The 19,261-nt window shown below is 41.0% G+C and overlaps 1 protein-coding gene across 1 annotated transcript; it reads left to right on the forward strand.

The window, feature by feature from the left end:
* The first annotated feature begins 2,130 nt into the window (after nt 1-2,130).
* Nucleotides 2,131-18,193, forward strand: LOC146656762 (glycerol-3-phosphate acyltransferase 4). Its single transcript, XM_085424536.1, has 12 exons — nt 2,131-2,304; nt 4,555-4,624; nt 4,715-5,015; nt 6,304-6,378; nt 6,466-6,555; nt 11,795-11,888; nt 12,022-12,137; nt 12,349-12,404; nt 12,496-12,581; nt 12,674-12,802; nt 13,609-13,688; nt 16,802-18,193. Exons 1-12 carry the CDS (start codon nt 2,137-2,139, stop codon nt 16,908-16,910), a joined length of 1,374 nt encoding a protein of 457 aa, XP_085280662.1. The 5' UTR covers nt 2,131-2,136; the 3' UTR covers nt 16,911-18,193.
* The last annotated feature ends 1,068 nt before the right edge of the window (nt 18,194-19,261 follow it).

Below are 19,261 nucleotides of genomic sequence, written 5' to 3' on the forward strand. Positions count from 1 at the left end.
CCAGCAGTTTCCCGTTCATGGCAGGCTTGAGCTTTGGTGATTCCTGGGTTGTTCTAACAATTTACTCTCATCTAAGGGTGATAGTTTGACCTCTTTTTAGACCTTAAAAAGTAGTGAGACATCTGAATAACTTTTATTTAAGGACAGCTGGTTAAACTGATGATCTTAGAATTTGCAGTGTTTAGAAATGGCTCAGGGAGGTCTTGACAACTTGTGTAAATCTACAATTCTCCTTTTTTGGTCTTCACTGAGTTCCTTTGTTTTCTCATTGTTCTGAGTGGTGGTCCAATGAGTGTTGTCAAACATCCATATGCTAGCAAAAGAAACTAGCAGTTAAAGTTAATAGGTCGTGAACTTGTCAAGTTAAAAGACATTGTAGAACCTTGAACACCATGTATTAAAGGATTTAAGAAAGTGGATGCATACTTTTGAGCCTGCTTGGACTGGAAAAAAAATCCAAAATAACTCCTTCCATCCTGAGAAAAAGAACAGTTTAAAGAAATCTTTAAAGCCCCAAATTATCATGATATTCCTGCCCATGGTTAGTGGATGTAAACCTCTGACCACAAGCGCGTGTGGCAAAGTTGCTCTATAGCGCCACTAGTGGTTAGAAAAAATAAAATCCCAATAAAGTATTCAACTGTAATAGCGTACATGTACCACCAGAGGTCAGCACCGCTCGGTGGGGTGGGGGGGTTTCGGCAGGAGTTGGTCGTTTCAGTGATCCTCGAGCCGCCAGCTGTACGCTTGTGCTGTCCGACGGGTGGAGTTTGGCTGCAGTCCAAAAGACAAAGACAAAGTGATGGGGGACGGAGCGCTGCTGTACCGGAGCCGGACTTAACGTGGCTGAAGGTTGGTTAACTGTGAAGCCTTTTAAGCCTCGTGTAGTTTTGTTGTTAGGATAATTACTGGAAACACACCAAGTCCTCGTACCGAATTCAAGCTGGTAACTGAAAGGCTGTCTTAGCGGAGCGTGAACTACCGGACAGCATCGTGGAGGACTGAGCTGAGCGCAAGCAGGCTAACGTTAGCAAAACGAGGCAATTCGCACAAGGAGGCAAATTTGAGCCTCACTGTTAGCTCAGAGGCGACAAGCTAACTTTATCCTTGGCTTCTTGTCATCAGTGTGCGTTCAGGAGTCTTTGAGTTTCGCAACCGAGTTCTTGCTTATATCGCTTTAATAGCCTCCTCGGGGTTGAGAGGCGGCCAAATTGTCCTGGAAAGCGTCAATAGCCGTTAAATAATGCATAAACCGCGCTAATCCAAAGTGTTTTGTTTTTTTTAATTGAGGACGGAGCCTGTCGTTAGCCGCCCGACTGCAGCATCAGCAGCTGGTACGAGAAGGGCCTCTAAGCTAACGTTATCGTTGCACCCCAGCCCATAACCGTAACATTTAAAGTTATCTGCTCCTTAGCAGAAAATAGGTGGGCGCTAACCTTATAAAGACCAGTGGTGTTTATTTATGTTCACGTTAGCATTAAGTTTGTACACCGGTATATGTAATATGTACTGAGCAGGCGCTGACACAAGGACACGTTGTCTGTCTTGCGTTATTAAATTACACAGACAGCAATCCGACCAAAGAGGTTTTAGTACTGAGACACAGCTGGTCCTGACCATGTGTTTACATCTTTCCAGGCCTTTGTGACTCCTGCCGAGCTCCCGGATCTTCACCACACAAGAAAAACCACCTGCTGTACCCAGCTGTTTTTGTCCCAGTGTTTACATTGTTTCCGCCAGCGGGAGGCATTTCTCAAACCGCAGAAAACATCTGCAACAAGGGACAGGCAGTTTGTTAGCACACCTGCCTTAATCGTAACCCCCCTCCCCTCCTTTTCCCGGAACTCTTCTCGGAACTCTTCTCAGCTCAGTTTCAGAATCCAGTTCGAGGTGAATCTACTGAAATACTTAACACTGCCCAAGAGGGCAACAACAAGGTGGTCTCCTGTTTTTGTAATGATTCGCATTTCAGTGCAAGGAGAAGCTCCATCCCCTAGTTATCTTGATGAAGACCTTTTTCTGACAAAAAGGTAAAGGCCACTTGGGGCCGGGAGGTGAAGACCTGCACCTCTTCTCACATCTGCTCAATCCTGGGATTTTACACTGTTTTTGAACTGAACTCATCCAACTTTAAAGATGGAACTCTTCTTCAATCCTTTTGATAACTTGGTGTGTATCCTGCTGGGCATCTCCTTCACCGTGTGGTTCACCCTGCTGCTGGTCTTCATTATTGTGCCTGCCATCTTTGGGGTGTCCTTTGGTATCCGGCGTCTTTACATGAAAACACTCTTAAAGGTCTTTGAGGTAAGAGCGTGCTTCCTCGTGACTCAAAGTTTATTGCAGTCTGATGTGCTGTGGCAATCATAAATGTTGCGGATAAAGGTGTGTTTGTGCTTTTGTACAGTTGACCGTTAAAACGATTGCTTCTGCTGCCAAGCACAATGGCAAGGACATAAAAGTTGCTAGCATTGTTCCTCAAATGTGTCATTAAAATTTTATCTTAGTTGTAAAAAGGAAATAAGTTGTAGAAAACAGCGATTGTTCACTGGCACGTCTCCAGCTTTATCTGTGCCTTTAACGACTGACCAGTAGGCATTGTCTGACTGATAGAGATCAACACCACAGCCACTTCCCTTGTTATTCAAGTTTAGAAAACAGTGCTTGTCAGTAAGTGTTGTCTCTGCTTACTGAATTGCTGTCGTTACTTTAAAGAAATGCATTTGAACTCCTAATAATGGCACAGTGCATCAGCTGCTCTGCCCAGTTGTGTCACTAGTAAAGCAGTCATTACTTTCCATCATGTACCTCTGAGAGCAGAACTTGTGCCAGAAATAAATGAACCACTGGAAGATAATCAGATGTTCTTAGCTCATGATTCAAGGAGCAGCAGTGAGATTTCCAGAACAGAACAGATACGACCGAGAGCGTGCAAGGCAGAGAATGAAGATGTAGCACATGGATTTGGTTCATTAGGTTTGATGGAAATAAAAACATGAAACCTGCCATGTTTGTGTATAGACAGTTTTAACAGAAAACCTAAAATGATACTTTGTTTTTGCAGTTACTTGTCTGAAGAATTTGCTTTACTGTTAACCAATGAGTGTATAAATGGCAATACTTCATAAGATATGTGCATGTAGCAGTTAGGACCTTTTCGCTCGCATGCAGCTTGGGGGCTACATGCTGCAAAGCAGCTGCTTTATTTTGGTCCTCATCTTTTTACTAGAAGGAGCCGCTCTCTGTTTACTCCTGCAGTCACCACTGACAACTGCAGCTGCATTTTCATATGATGACTCGGTAAGACAACTTGTCACGACACAGTTTAAAGGTAGCTGTAAAAGAACAAAATAAAAAAGTGAAAAACCTTGGTTGACTAGTGTTGCTTGTATCAGATTTGACTAATGATGGCTTGTGTAGAGCCTTCATTACTAGAGTTAATGTTAATTGTTGCTGTAAAATAAAGTTATTTTTAGGAAATGTAATAAAACATCTTGGTTATCCAGCCTAAATAAAGGTGTTTAGGCTTTCTGTGATTTAGAGCCAAACGTTTGAAAGTTTGTGAGATGTCCAGCCACCAAGCGTTCTTGTTTGTACCAGTCCTTTTGACTAATTTGAGTTTTAGCAGACTTTCATGCCTTAATGTGTTTGAGTACTTACAAACATTCGGTTTTGTTCCAGTGTCAGTTGATTTTCTTATGATTGATGCAGAAAACCCTCAAAGTTGCCAAAATTCTGCAGGCTGTAGGCACAGGTGAAACTGATCGAGCACAACCAGGTTACTCATTTCCTGATATCCCCCCCAAACACACGCACACAAACAAACATGTTGTTTTCCAGCTTGGGAGAACACTGCGTTCTTTGATGCACTTCATTTAGTTTTTTATCTCACCTAGCACAGCATACGTAAATGACTAGATGTTTGCGTCATAGGAAATATTTTTGACATTTATTGCAGTATAATACATGTTAAACAGGGAGTAGTCTGCATTTTAGTGTTTCTGCAAGCACAGATAAGTCAGAAAAATTGGAGAAGTACTACACACGGAAAGCCTCTTTTTTTTTTTTTTTTGAATAAGCAAACATTGGGTGTCTGAAGATAAGCACGATATACTTGAACAACACTGGGGAATTTTGCCATTTTTAATCATTTGTGCAAAAAGGAAAAACAATAGATGTAATATTTCTTTTTGTGGGGAAAGTTCATTCATATTGCCTCTTGAGCAGAAACGAGTATCGGATATTGGCTTGCTTAAAAATGTGACCATTTGTCCATATAAGATTCCTTCTACTGCCAGATGTTTGACCTTTCTTTCATGTAATGTAATGTTGCAATGATGATTGAATGCAAGGCTGAAACCTGTCTTTAAAATAACAACTCTGCTGATAACCAGTGCGCACATGTTTTCATTTTAGATGCCTTTAGGCCAGGGTGTGGAGAATATTTGTGCACCTCTCTAGAATGAACTGTTTCTTTTTTGTTTTTTTTTTAATTTCTCAAACATTTTTGCGTCTCTTTCTAATTGTAGATCCATTTCTTTCTTTGTTTCTTTCTAGTGGGCCACACTTAGGATAGAGAGAGGAGCAAAAGAAAAGAATCACCTCCTGTACAAACCCTATTCAAATGGTAATATCATTCTTGGAAATATTTGTTCAAAAGATGTATTTGTTTTAGAGGTGAATATTTTTGACTTTCTGTCTGTCTGAACTATTCCAGCTATCATTGCCAAGGAGCCAACCTCCTTGGAGGAGGAGATCAAGGAGATCCGGCGGAGCGGCAGCAATAAAGACCTGGACTCAGCCACTGAGTTTGAGTTATCTGACATTTTCTATTTTGCCCGGCGAGGAGTGGAAAGCATCATGGATGATGAAGTGACCAAGCGGTTTACTGCTGAGGAGCTGAAGTCCTGGAATCTGCTGACCCGGAGCAACTACAACTTCCACTATATCAGCCTGAGGCTGACTGTCCTATGGGGGCTGGGCCTGCTGATCCGCTATGGTTTCCTGCTGCCTCTCAGGTATTAGCTGTACTTTGAAGAGTCACAGGCAAAAGCACAGTTGCTGCTTTTGAAATACCAAAAACATGGATACACACAATACATTAGCCCCTCCTGTACAACTAGGCACTGGTATAACCTTGTCACAAATGCTAATGCTAGCATAAAAATTTAGTTTGAATACTTTTCCATATTTTAGCTCGTCACAAACGCTCAACGACATGAGAAATATGTTACGTATGTAACATACTAATAATCTCCTTCCCTAGCATGTATGTTTGTATCTTTTGTCATGTAACTCTATCTAAATAGTCCAATAAAAAGTTGCAAATGTACCACCTGTAGGCCAAACCAGCCTCACAATCGATGCTTCCAGTAGGGATATTTCAGAAAGGTCGGGTACACCCTCGATAGGTCTTTAGGCCGTCACAGCATTAACGCACATGTTCGCATCTATGGGACGTCTAGATTCCAGCCCTTGGGTGTGTGGTTTGACTGTGTGATGCAGCAGTCCTGCCCAACTGAGCAATGATAGAACGCTTTTTTCTTGTATTAAGTTCTTCAGTTTTAACAAACTGTCCCAGAGAATGTTACTAAAGTTTCACATTTATGTTTTAACCACATGCAAGTCTAACTGGTTACTCAGTTTTGTGTGGTTACTTGACATGCGAACTTGCTGTTACATAACTAAAGACGCCACATACAGAGATCCTCTACCAGCCTCATCTTAGAAAGACACAGAGATGGTGACTCAGTGCTAAGTGTGGCTGGCTCATTTCCAGTCGCCAGTGGGGAGACAAATCAGGCCACCGCTGCACAGACACCCTCCTTTCTAGTCTCCTGTCAAGCCTAATAGATTCTCTCTTTCAGCCTTTGTCCAATTGAATATTGGCTTTGCTCATGACACTGTGAAACCTTCAGCTCTCTTATATTTTTCTTAATCCCCACACAATATAATCAGCACCTTTTCCAGCCCTGGATGATTGGTTCATCCAGATTAAGTCGACGTGTCGGCCAGCTTAACTGTCACCTAATATGTCCTTCTGCAGGTTCTGCAGTCTTGTCTGAGACAGTGGAGTGTAGAGGAGGGCATGATACTTTGAGTTTATGTCAAGAATCTTACACTACTGCTTTTTACATGAGCTCTTCTAAGTGAAAGCTTGTGGTTCAGAAGAAAGCTTTTTAAGTAATATATCTGCATGTTAATGTCCATACAAAGACTAATTAATTAAACCAAAACAACTACAGTGTTCTGTTGTAATGCTTCCTTATATATGCTTCTCTGAATTGTCCTGTCTCCCTCTATCAGGGTCACTCTTGCCTTCACTGGTGTAGGTCTGCTTGTGTTCCTCACCTCTGTTGTTGGGCTGCTGCCAAATGGAAGGTATAACTGATGGTTACGACTTTAACTCTATCAAAAGTATCAGATCAGCCCTGCAGATGTGTTAATCCTGCTGTGTACTCTTTCCAGGATGAAGAATTTTCTGAGTGAGAAAGTCCATTTGATGTGCTACAGAATATGTGTCAGAGCTTTGACTGCCATTATAACCTACCATGACAGGTAAGGACCTACACTGTTTTCCCATATAACCACCAAGTCATGTGACTGTTTTATTCCATTTGTCAACCACTGGAAGTGTTTACTTGACATTGCTCATTTAATTGCATAATTTTCCATTTTTTTTTTTGGATCAGTGTCCGTCATAGAGGACAGGATGATGGGTGGTGCATCTGCTGGTTGATTGCTTCACACAACTGCCCCAGTGTTTCTCTGTGCTTTCTCAACATTGTGGTTAATTTCCCAATTTTTTTTCACTCTTGCTCTTTAATGGCATACACCCTGATAAGTTTTCATTAAAAATATTGATTGATGTGTCTGTTTGCACTCAATAAGAAATTGCATGAAGCCAAAGTTATAACAGTGCAAAAGTCTGTCCGAAAAGTGTAACAGTGCTGCTGGTGATTATTGACTTCGCTAAAAAAAAATCAAATTACAATTAGATAGCGCTCAGAGCGATTTACTTTTTCATTGTCAAGGGGAAAACTATGTTTAACAAAAAGAGACCCCCAAAAATTGCATAATGTCAGCAGTCACTTTCAAAAATGCCACTGTAGATTTAATGCTGACGTCGACTGAGAAAATTGTCAGGCGGTGGAAGGAATACTTCGAGGACCTCCTTAATCCCACTGACACGTCTTCCGAGGAGGAAGCAGAGTCTGGGGAGGAGGGGAATGACCCGCCAATTTCCGGGGGCGAGGTCACTGAGGCAGTTAAACAACTCCTTGGTGGCAGAGCCCCTGGTGTTGATGAGGTCCGCCCCGAGTTCCTGAAGGCTCTGGACGTTGTAGGGCTGTCCTGGTTGACACGCCTCTGCAATGTTGCGTGGAGATCAGGGGCAGTACCTGTGGACTGGCAGACCGGGGTGGTGGTCCCCATCTTTAAGAAAGGGGACCGGAGGGTGTGTTCCAACTACAGGGGGATCACACTCCTCAGCCTCCCTGGGAAAGTCTATGCCAGGGTGCTGGAAAGGAGAGTTCGTCCGTTAGTCGAACCTCTGATACAGGAGGAACAATGCGGTTTTCGTCCTGGTCGCGGAACACTGGACCAGCTCTTTATCCTCTCCAGGATACTTGAGGGTGCATGGGAGTTTGCCCAACCAGTCTACATGTGTTTTGTGGACTTGGAGAAGGCATTCGACCGTGTCCCTCGGGGTGTCCTGTGGGAGGTGTTGCGGGAATATGGGGTGTCTGGCCCATTGCTACGGGCCATTCGATCCCTATACAACCGTTGCAAGAGCTTGGTTCGCATTGCCGGCAATAAGTCGGACTCGTTCCTGGTGGGTGATGGGCTCCGCCAGGGCTGCCCTTTGTCTCCGGTTCTGTTCATAATTTTTATGGACAGGATTTCTAGGCGCAGCCAAGTGGCGGAGGGCTTTCGCTTTGGTGGCCTCAGAATCTCATCTCTGATTTTTGCAGATGATGTGGTTCTGTTGGCTTCATCGGGTGAGGGCCTCCAGCTCGCACTGGAACGGTTCGCACCGAGTGTGAAGCAGCGGGAATGAGGATCAGCACCTCCAAATCTGAGGCCATGGTTCTCAGCCGGAAAAGGGTGGAGTGCCCACTCCGGGTCGGGGATGAGTTCTTGCCCCAAGTGGAAGAGTTCAAGTATCTCGGGGTCTTGTTCGCGAGTGATGGGAGAAGGGAGCCGGAGATCGACAGACGGATTGGGGCTGCAGCTGCAGTAATGCGGACGCTGCACCGGTCCGTCGTGGTGAAGAGGGAGCTGAGTGTAAAAGCGAAGCTGTCAATTTACCGGTCGATCTACGTCCCTACCTTCACCTATGGCCACGAGCTGTGGGTAGTGACCGAAAGAACGAGATCGCGGATACAAGCGGCAGAAATGAGCTTCCTCCGAAGGGTGGCTGGCCTCTCCCTTAGAGATAGGGTGAGAAGTTCGGCCATCCGGGAGGGGCTCAGAGTAGAGCAGCTGCTGCTCCACATCGAAAGGAGCTAGCTGAGGTGGTTCGGGCATCTGACAAGGATGCCCCCTGGGCGCCTCCTGGGTGAGGTGTTCCAGGCATGTCCCACCGGGAGGAGGCCCCGGGGCAGACCCAGGACACGCTGGAGAGATTATATCTCTCGGCTGGCCTGGGAACGCCTTGGTATTCCCCCGGATAAGCTGGAGGAGGTGGCTGGGGAGAGGGAGGTCTGGGCCTCTTTGCTTAGGCTGCTGCCCCCGCGACCCGGCCGGATGAAGATGGATGGATAGATTTAATGCGTTTTGGGGTTACTTTAGGCTACGTAACACTGCAGGCAAAAGCGCATCAAATACGACTTTTTTGACCCTATGCGACCCATATCCGATCATGGTATGACAGTGTGAACGGCACAAATCCGATATTTTCAAATCCGATCTGGGTCACTTTCGTATGTGGTACTGAATCCAATAGATATCTAATGTTTTAGAAAGTGACTGCTGTTTGAATGGTCATGTTGCATTAAATCAGTCTTTTATGTCACTGACACAAGACAGAAGCCAATTATCAGTGCCAGAGAAGACAAATGAGAAAGCATGGCGGCGGAAACTGGAGACGGAGCGAGTCAATGGACAAAAACTGAGGTTTTGGAGTTGATTAGCATATGGGGAGACAATTCTATTCAAGCTAAACGACTCCGTGTCCATATATACCTCTGCACGGAGGTAGCAGCCACTGCTCCAAACAAGGCCATTGTTAAAGCACAGGCTATCTTTTTTCTCAGTGTCCTTCTTCCTCTAATTTGTCAAAATTCTGTCAGTTACGACTGTGCAGAAATTAATAGACTGCTGCAACAACACCTGCTAGCTCTGTAGCTGCCATTTTTACTACCGTAAACGGAGTGCGTTGTGTGTGATGTCTTCTTTTGCGCGTGCGGGCCACTCTGAGGGCCGTGAACCGTTCACACTAGAGCGGTTTTGCGGTCACATTTTATTTGTAGTGTGAACAACCAGACAGAAAAATCGGATTTGATCAAAAAATCGGAATTGAGCATTAAGACCTGCAGTGTGAACGTAGCCTATGACACTTTGGGCTAGAGCAGGACGATATGACCAAAAGTATTTATCACGATATACATTTGAAAATTTGCGATAATTATATATAAGATGATATAATTGACACTAGACAAAACACTTTACAACTTTATTAGTGCAAAACAAAAAAAACATCAATGTATTTTCACTTAAACAAGCAGCTGTTTTTTTTGTTGTTTTTTTTTTTTTAGTGTGCATTAAAAGTTATATAAAAATGTAACTGTGCAAATGCAAATTCCTTGCTGACAGTTTAACCAAAATGCATTTCCAGTGGAAATTGGCCGACATATCCTCAGCATAACCTTGTATAATATCTACAAAACTTAAAAAGAGGTTATACACACACAATACGGTAATATTATGTTGAAGCACAGTACATATCACTCCACGAGGCTCCTGCGTACGACAGCCGTAATGCTCCGACAATCCATCAAGCGGTGCGGGTTCGTAGCTTAGCAAAGTCGTACTAAAACATTTGACTAATTTTCGAACGCCGTGTATAATACATAAAATCGTTTCGAGGTCAGTAAACACAACCAGAATTCATATATAAGGCACACGGGATTATAAGGGGCACTGTCGATTTTCAGAAAAATCAAAAGATTGATTTTAAGTGTGCTGTATTTTCCAAAATATAACTTGGTAATAACGACGGCCCACTAGCATGCGCTACCAAAAATAGTTTTGTTGATGTGTATCTGACGGACGAAAGCTAAACCAGTTCCACACCACTGAAGTTGCAGCATTTTGACAAACTAATTCTGGTTCATCCGTTTCATTCATTCCACTTTCGCCCTTCTCATTCTCTGTCACCGCCATGCTTTTTCCGCCATTTTCGTATGAAAACAAAGGCACTGCGCATGCGTTTTACCCATATTCTATTGCGATATTTCATTTTGTTATCGTTGCCCAACATTATACCGGTATTACCGTGAACGGTATGATATGGCCCAGCCCTACTTTGGGCAATGAGGATGTCAAGATTTAAGCTTTGGTTTGAAGTTATCATAAATCTAGAAGGATGCAATAATCCCAACCATGCAGCGGCTGCACCGCTTGTTCACATGGTCCCATCATTTTGCCTTTCAGAAACATAAGGCTCAGTTGACATCTTGTCCTGAGGGGAAAGGTGTCAGATTACATGATGACAGATGACTTATGTTCAGAGAGCAGAAGCCATGGTGTTAACAATGGAAATCTGTGCATATAGTGTGTGAGCATGAAAGGAAGGGTGTCTGTAGCTAGACTCAAGACTTTCTGAATTAATTTTCACCACAGCAGTTATTCTGATGCAAGATGAAGTACAGAAGTCAGCAACAGATGCTCACACAACCATTGTGAGCTCAACCAAACTTTCCAAGTTTTTACATATGACATGCTTGGAGCCAAGGAATGTGTTTCATGAACCATTACTGATTCAATTAGATTTGGGTTTGAGAGATTTATTAAGTGATGCAAGAAATAATTTAAATATATATATTTTTTTCGCAAGAACGTTGGAGGAACATAAAACGTGACAGAGGACTTTGAAGGGTTGCACATGCAACCGATGTGGAAGAGGAAGTTATTATTCACATTGTGCACTCTCTAGCAGCTGGTGTTTTCTTGGCAGTGCCAAGTGTATTGGAGGCTTGAAGGAATTTGAAATAATCAGCTGACATTTTTAGTGATATTTGTTACGTTTCTGAAAGGAAATGTGACCTGATATGCTTTCACCTGCAGAACAATGGTGGTTTGTTGTTGAAATGAGAATATAAATTCAGATTCTGTTGAGACTGAGAGATACGAGTAGAAGTCGAGTCAGTACTTGTTTGACATTTGTTGATTGGACTGATGCACATTAGGTGCACTTGTAGGTAAGCCAGAGCTGTAACTTTGAGTCTGTTGGGCCTAGCCTGTTGTAACATGTATTCCTCCCCAGTCTGGTTCTAAAAATACTCAAGTGATACAGTAAGCAATGTTCTCTCCCTATTTAAGATGGAAACTCTATCTGTGGAATGTAGTCTTAGCTGTCAGATCCTCCATACTCAGGGGGTCGCACATTTCAACATGGACAGCATGGGTTGCTTTGTTTTCACCAGAGAAGAGGGTGGGAGGCACTGCACCAAATCATACCAAAATTTCTATTAAGCATGGTTTTGCATTTGATTTTAACAGTTGCTTACCCCCCACACTTCATAATCTTTATTAAGTCCCATCATAATTTAATTGTTGTTTCCCCCTTTTCTAGTGAGAATAAACCCAAAAATGGAGGCATCTGTGTCGCTAACCACACTTCACCAATTGATGTCATCATCCTGGCAAGCGATGGCTGTTATGCTATGGTAACTATACTGGCACAAAATGTAGAAAAGAACAAAACATTTACGTTGGTCACTTCTTCTACTGCAGGTATTTGTTGGAGTGGAAACTCTCCCAGAAATAGATCTGTTGCTATCTTTGTGTTTGTGTTGTTAGGTTGGACAAATCCATGGCGGCTTGATGGGGGTCATTCAGAGATCCATGGTCAAAGCTTGTCCACACATTTGGTTTGAACGCTCAGAAGTAAAAGACAGACATCTTGTGGCCAAAAGGTAGAATTACAGTCTGTGTTTAAAGATATTTTTTTTGTACGTTTTTATGACGTTTTACCTTTTTAGAAATTATTCCATGGGTTGTTTTTGGATCATTCAAAGTAAAACTTCAAATTGGAATAAGTCTACTCAAATTTTTGGTTTAATAGTCTTTAAAAAGTGATCTCTTTAGAAATCTTTTGCATTAACCTGCATACTTCTTTCACTACAGATTGAGCGACCATGTAGAAGATAAATCTAAACTGCCTATCCTCATTTTCCCAGAAGGTGAGCTCATATAGAAAATCATATAGTTATCTAACTGCAAGTTTCATTTTATCTTACATAAACCTTGTGTTTTATGAATTCTTATTTCAAGGTACCTGCATTAACAACACATCGGTTATGATGTTTAAGAAGGGCAGTTTTGAAATTGGTGCCACAGTCTACCCTGTGGCTATTAAGGTAACAGTTTTTGTTCTAGTTTTTAACTACAGTCTTGTCCACAGTAACACATGTACTGATTAATCATTTTGGTGTGTGCCTGAACCTCGTAGTATGATCCCCGCTTTGGAGATGCTTTCTGGAATAGCAGCAAGTTCGGGATGGTCAACTACCTTTTGCGTATGATGAGCAGCTGGGCCATCGTCTGCAGCGTGTGGTACCTTCCTCCCATGTCTAGAGAGGTGAGACTCAACTCGAGGCATCTCAACAAAGAGAAGCTTTGTGTTTCTTTTTTTTGTTGTTTTGTTTTTACATATTGAGAGCACGTTGTTTAAAATCCATATACTTGTAATGGATTTTTTTTATCTTGATTTATTACATTTTATTTTGACCAGCCATCCTCAAAATTTTACCAGCAGGACCTGCAGTCACAATAACAGAATATACGTTTCAGCTGTAGACCCTCTGTATTGTTTTGTCGCCCTGTTTACAAATTCCTACAATGAGAATAATACCAAACTTTTGATGGTATACATTTTCAAGGCTTTATACTTTTTTAGACAAGGGCAACAAAACACATGAGGGGAATAAAGCACTTAGTGAAACATCTCAGCATTAATTATCTTAACTGGCAACAGGTCATTAACATTATTGATTATGCAAAGATCATCTCAGAGAAGCAAAGTCTTTGAGAATTAAAACAAGATTCAGAAATGTTGCTAACTCTCTTATTTAAGATCGACTGAAATGTAACATAAATCTGTCCGGTGACCTGACCAATCAAAATCTATTCATTCATTCATCATATACATAGTCTTAAAGAGCTAAAAAGAGCAACCATCAGCACACAACTCAAAAACCAGCATCCTCCATGGTATGTGGTGCATTAGTGCATATTGCATGAGCATGTGCTGCATGGCATTGCTACAGATGCTGCCACCCAGATCTCCTTCAGTATGACAAAATGATAAGATTTTAGGAGAAAAGCTGTTCATTGTTTATGACCGCTTGCTTACCAGAACTGTATTCATGTTTGTCCTCCCAACAGGAGGGAGAGGATGCAGTACAGTTCGCAAATCGTGTTAAAGCAGCCATAGCCAGGCAAGGAGGACTTGTCGATCTCTTATGGTAAGATAACACTCTTTCATTTTCACATACACATTCAATGAAGGACAAGGCAGAAAAACGTGTGACTATTCATACCAGACACTGGATCATAGAAAAGCACAAGTGTAACCAAAAGCAATAGCAAAACCTTACAAAATAAAAGGTTTTTTTCTGTCAGTCACATACACAATCATTGCTCCAGCTTGTTGGAGCTGTTAACCAAATCCATCCATAATTATGTTACATGTACTATAGTCCCACACAGATCATTTTAGATGTCTAAAAATATACTGGATTTTCTTTACTGTTTCAACTGCATCCATTAGTTTCCATGAAATGCATTGAGCAAATTGATGCAACCTAATAACACTGCTTTCCTTTCTTTTTATGAGCTATGAACTACTGAAATTTCCTTTAGTTACTACAGCGTTGTAGGGTGCCATCTGAATTACAGTTTATCTGCTTGTTACATGATGATGTCCCTCCTGCTTCCTTGTCCTCCTGTGGCGTTTGTTTAGACTCTTGTCTTTTTAATGTACTGGGATACTTTTTTTTTAGTTAACATAAACAAGCCCCTAAGAATAATCCATGGTCGTTGTCAATTTGTCTGGCTTTTTATTAGCACTGGTTATGTGCAGCACGCCTTTAAGCTCAGTTTGTATCTACTGTATCTACAGCCCATGGGCTCACGGCTTGCCAGACACCAAATATTTTAACGCATCAGAAAAGAATCACTCTCAGGCTGACTAAGATTTCAGTGGGGACCTGAAGCCTAGAATCAGAAATTTTTCCGTTAGATGGATTATCTGAAATGTTCTCTTAACTAAAGTTTAGTTAAGAGACCCTCACATTAACATTTATTAAGTTTATATTACTCTAACCATAGCTCTGTAGGTAGCCACCAGGTAGCACGCCATTGCCAGCTAGCCAAACTTCAGTAACACTACAAACATCGCTACTCCCAAAAAGTTGATTCTGTTCATCTGGACATGGTGTTTTCATTGGGAGAAACATTTCGTCACTCAGAACTAGAGCTGGGCGATAGAACGATAACGATATGTATCGCGATATAACTTTTACTCGATAGAGAAATTAAGCTATCGCGATAGACCTCGCCGCTCTTGTCCTCAAAAAAAAAAAAAAAAAAAGGTCAGCCAATCCAAATTAAGTAGCGCAGAGCCGAACCAATCACAGCCGCAGCGTCACGTTGCGTGACTTGTTACGTACAGCACAAGTGCCAAGCCGCACGTGTGTTTGTTTGGGAAGCAGCCAGCGCGTAATGGAGGAAATGAGTGTGCCGACTAGAAAAATCAACCGAGCGTGACCGAAGAGAAAACAGATGATGGTTCCAATGCCGGAGAGATTGTCAAACGGAAGAGCCATAGAAGTTCCGTAGTGTGAAGGTATTTCGGCTATTTCAAGTCTGACAAAAAACAGAGTAGCGTGCACTGTAAATTGTGCCGAAAGCAAGTCTGGAAATACAATAAACTGGTGCATGCGTCACACTGCGCCACGTTATTGTTTCGGTGAAATGGATTTCTACAATACTGTTACTGTTAATTCTACTCTCTGCAGTGTTTAAATGCTTACATATACACACAGTTACTGTCCCTCCACACTTACGACTCGGTTCTGCTTCTATGCCCCAGCTTTGTTTACTTAAACTTTATCGTAAATGGCAATACTGTAATAAATTCTTATTCCCACCGAGGCTTCTAGACTTCTGATTGGCCAACATTTAGGCACGGTTAGGAATCTAGCGCCACCTGCTGCTTTGGCATGTTCATAGCAGCGTTTTCCTTCATTTCTGCCTTTATGTGTGGACGGGATTATTTTTTAAAACGAAAACGGAAAATCTCCGTTTTCAAAAATACCCGTGTACGTGTGGACGTAGCCTCAGTCTCTGACTGGAAGCGCTAATTCGTCATTCGGCTTTTGTCAGACTAAAGTAACTGTTAAAACTGTTTGAAAAGCTCAGCTATACAACAAGGAGAGATTGAGAATTTCCTTTTAGTTCTCAGTTTATTTGATATTGACAAAAGTTAGTCAGTTTTGTCTGTTCTTCTGTAAAACAAACTAAGATTTATTTTTAGAATTAATATTTTGTTTCTAAGTGGAATTGACAATTTAGTAGTCTGTTTCGTTTGTCCTATTTTGAAACTTAAACGCTTTAGCGGCTGCCTTTTGTGTAGTTTGCAATATTTGCCTTTATTTATCTGAAAAAGTCTCATGTTCCTTAAGTACATCTACCCTGTTGAACTTATTATGGGAAATAAATATTTAAATAAAAACAAGCTGCTGATTATTTCACATTTTACTTGTGAGCAACGGCACATTTAAATCTTACAAATATAGTTATTTGGCCTATATCGTGATAGATATCGTTATCGCCTGAAATGAAAAAAACATATCGTGATATGAAAAAATCTCATATCGCCCAGCTCTACTCAGAACAAAATCAACTTTGGGGGATTTCCTTACTTGGATGATTGAGCATGCAGACAAACATTGCTACTGTTTTGTTTTGTCCAGAGTGACAACAGATCTGTCTCTTTCTTTCTTTCTTTCTTTCTTTCTTTCTTTCTTTCTTTCTTTCTTTCTTTCTTAACTTTCAGAACATGATTTATAATTTTTTGATGGAGAGTATAGTTAGCTAACGTCTTACTCTGTTAAACAACTTTTTCATGGATGTTGAACTTTTTTGTAACACCAGGGTGAACTCCCACACTCATCATTTTATTGGCGCTGCAAGAATTTGGACTGTTGTTACTCTCAGTGATGCCAAAAATGTTTGATTTCTGGGAAATGAAGAACAGTTTGACATCATTAGCTATTTCTGCGTCTAGACTTATGAAGCTGATTGGATCTACAAGGCCAATCAACCTATAATTTAATTATTCAATTATTCTTACCAATTACATGGAGACATTATTATATTTAATTCAGTTTTCATAGTTGAATATTTGCTTCCTTATACCATTTGGTTGCCATTTTTTTTTTTTAAAGAATAAGAATTTATTACAGTATTGCCATTTACGATAAAGTTTAAGTTTTTTACATTTTAATTGCTTGGATAGAAACTAATCAGTAGAACATGTGTGGCTACATTGTTACTAATTCAGGCTCTTTTATAGGGATGGAGGACTGAAAAGGGCAAAGGTTAAAGATACCTTTAAAGAAGAGCAGCAGAAGTTGTACAGTAAAATGCTGGTTGGCACCCAGGAGGACCGCAGCCGCTCCTGAAGGACCTTTATGGAGATGGACTGGCTCAAAGCTGGGCACCTCTTACTGATTAGGCGATCAGCAGCGGTCCTTTTCTGTCGGAGCCCCTGGACTGGAAAATTCTGTCCCTGATGTCAAAAGTACTCCATTTGGCTTCCTCGGTCACTGCCTCAGCCTGGCATGTTAAGTTGGCTTCGCTGTTACAGGTCATTCTGAGTCTGCTGCCCTGTGTTGGAATAGCTTGACCGAAGCCTCGCTTGCATTAGAAACGGAGCAAAGGAGAGTCTTCCTTGGTGGCAGTCTTTTAAGGAAAAGTGTTTATTTTTGTTTGTTTTTTTCTTTTTCACTTAATCGTTTTATATTTTGTTTTTAAGATTTTACAGTCATGTTTTTATGTTATGTTTCCGTTTCAGACTTGATTATACCTGGGTGTATAAAGGAGTTATTGTAGATAAAAACTAAATTGTTCTAAAGCTGAAACCTGTGACTGACTTGGGGTTTTTCATGACCGGCTTGTACCCTTGATTCAGGGCACAGTGCCAGATTTTGTTACATTTCAGATATTTTTATGGGCTTTTTTCCAAGATGAAAAAAAAAACTTGTATTTTAAACATTGAGTTTTACATTAAGACTTGTATCAACACATGGCCACTGTAGGAGCTGCGCTTGAGACGTGTTCCTGATATGCTGTCTGTGACTTCTTTTCTTTTTTTTCTCCTCTCTCCACTGAATGTGCAAGTGCTCACATTATGAAGTGGAAAATGTGCACCCACAGTTACTCTGATGGAAGTCTGTAGATTTAGACACCTATTCTTCTTCCAGCTAATAATGTATAACTGGAAAAAGGGATTATTAGGAATTTCGTCAGCATTGTTCCTGTAAGGCTTGTGTCACGCAGGTAGCGATGTAAAATCATAACAGTGGGTCTCTTCACTAAACACATAGATATAATGGCAAATAACCAAAACATACTCATACACCTTTTAAAAATACATCTTTTCATTGACTTCCTGCCATTGCAGTGAACAGTGGCTAGTTTATTTTAAGTAAACTCTAAAAGCTATTGTGTTTATCTGCCCCGCCTCACCAATGACCTTTTCCCTAACTTAGCAGCCTCAAGGAGGTTTCATGAACAGACTGCAGCTTTACTTTGAACTCAAGAAATTGGTGGACGGCCTCATTGGTTTCTCCCTGGGACCTTTGTCTCACTGGTCTGCTGTTATCAGGGATAGTTGTTTTAGATTATGTCAAATCATTTCATAAAAATAAATGTTCAAGAATGTTCACTACTTTTGACTTTGTTTTTTTTTCACTATATCTAATGTTTATAAGTATTGCCTTGACTTGCTGTTGTTTTCTGTCTTTCTGGATAGTTTTTCGTTGTGATGCCTCCAGTCTGGCATCAAGATTGGAATCTTTATTTTTCTAGCACTGTATTCTTGCATTTATTCCCTATCAGGGTTTAGTGCTAAGGATCAGTGCGTGAATGTACAGCACATTTGAAGAGATTTAAACATGTGATTACCTGAGATGCTTATGTGTGACCTTAAACAAGCCTTTCATTCTTGAAAACCCTGCAGTGTGGTTGATTTAAAAAAAAAAACCTCTGCAAAGGCGAGTCGGCCAAAGTTCCTTCACAGTGATTTGAAAGACATTGCCAGTAATCACACACTTGATTTCAGTTCGTGCTGCCAAAAGTGGAAAAACAAGTTATTAGGTTTACACTATCACTCTGTCACACAGAGCCAGATAGGTTTGGGTAGATTTTATCCCTTAATTTATTAAGTCACGATTTTAAAACTGCATTGTGTGTTTTGTCATTATAATTGTCCCACATTAAATATTTTTTTGACAGTCTGACACATGTAACTGTGACAATTATGCAAAGAATAAACCAGGAAGGGGGCAAATATTTGCTGAGTTTCAGCACACAGTAGAGTCAGATGTCATAAGCTCACTTTTAGTCTGATACCTGCTCATGATATGCGTCCAAATGACTAAAGCATTTATTCTTAGAAGTGCTGATATAGGGGATAAAACAAAAGACAGACCTGTTTTAAAGTAGATTGAATAAGAATTTTGAATGCATAAAAAAATCAAAACATCTTGATCTCATGGGTGTCGATTGATGGAAAGACGATAAACATCAGCTATTTCTGGGTCTAGACTTATGAAGATGATTGGCTCTACAAGGCCAATCAACCTATAATTTAATTATTCAGTTATTCTTACCAACTACATGGAGACCTTATATTCAATTCATTTTTCATAGTTGACTATTTGCTTCCTCGTACCATTTGGTTGCCCTTTTTTAAAGAATAAGAATTTATTGCAGTATTGCTATTTATGATAAAGTTTATATTGTTTACATT

The sequence above is a fragment of the Rhamphochromis longiceps genome, linkage group LG12 (assembly GCF_057381845.1).
Source record: "Rhamphochromis longiceps isolate RC_006_pf linkage group LG12, R_longiceps_female_GT1.1, whole genome shotgun sequence".
NCBI lineage: Eukaryota > Metazoa > Chordata > Actinopteri > Cichliformes > Cichlidae > Rhamphochromis > Rhamphochromis longiceps.

What these genes read in the sequence shown, in the direction of transcription:
- LOC146656762 (XM_085424536.1), top strand. Translation starts at nt 2,137, where the DNA reads ATGGAACTCTTCTTCAATCCTTTTGATAACTTGGTGTGTATCCTGCTG. An exon ending in GGGCTGCTGCCAAATGGAAG is followed by an intron (nt 6,379 to 6,465) that starts GTATAACTGATG and finishes TACTCTTTCCAG; the next exon opens with GATGAAGAATTTTCTGAGTG. An exon ending in TTCCTCCCATGTCTAGAGAG is followed by an intron (nt 12,803 to 13,608) that starts GTGAGACTCAAC and finishes TCCTCCCAACAG; the next exon opens with GAGGGAGAGGATGCAGTACA.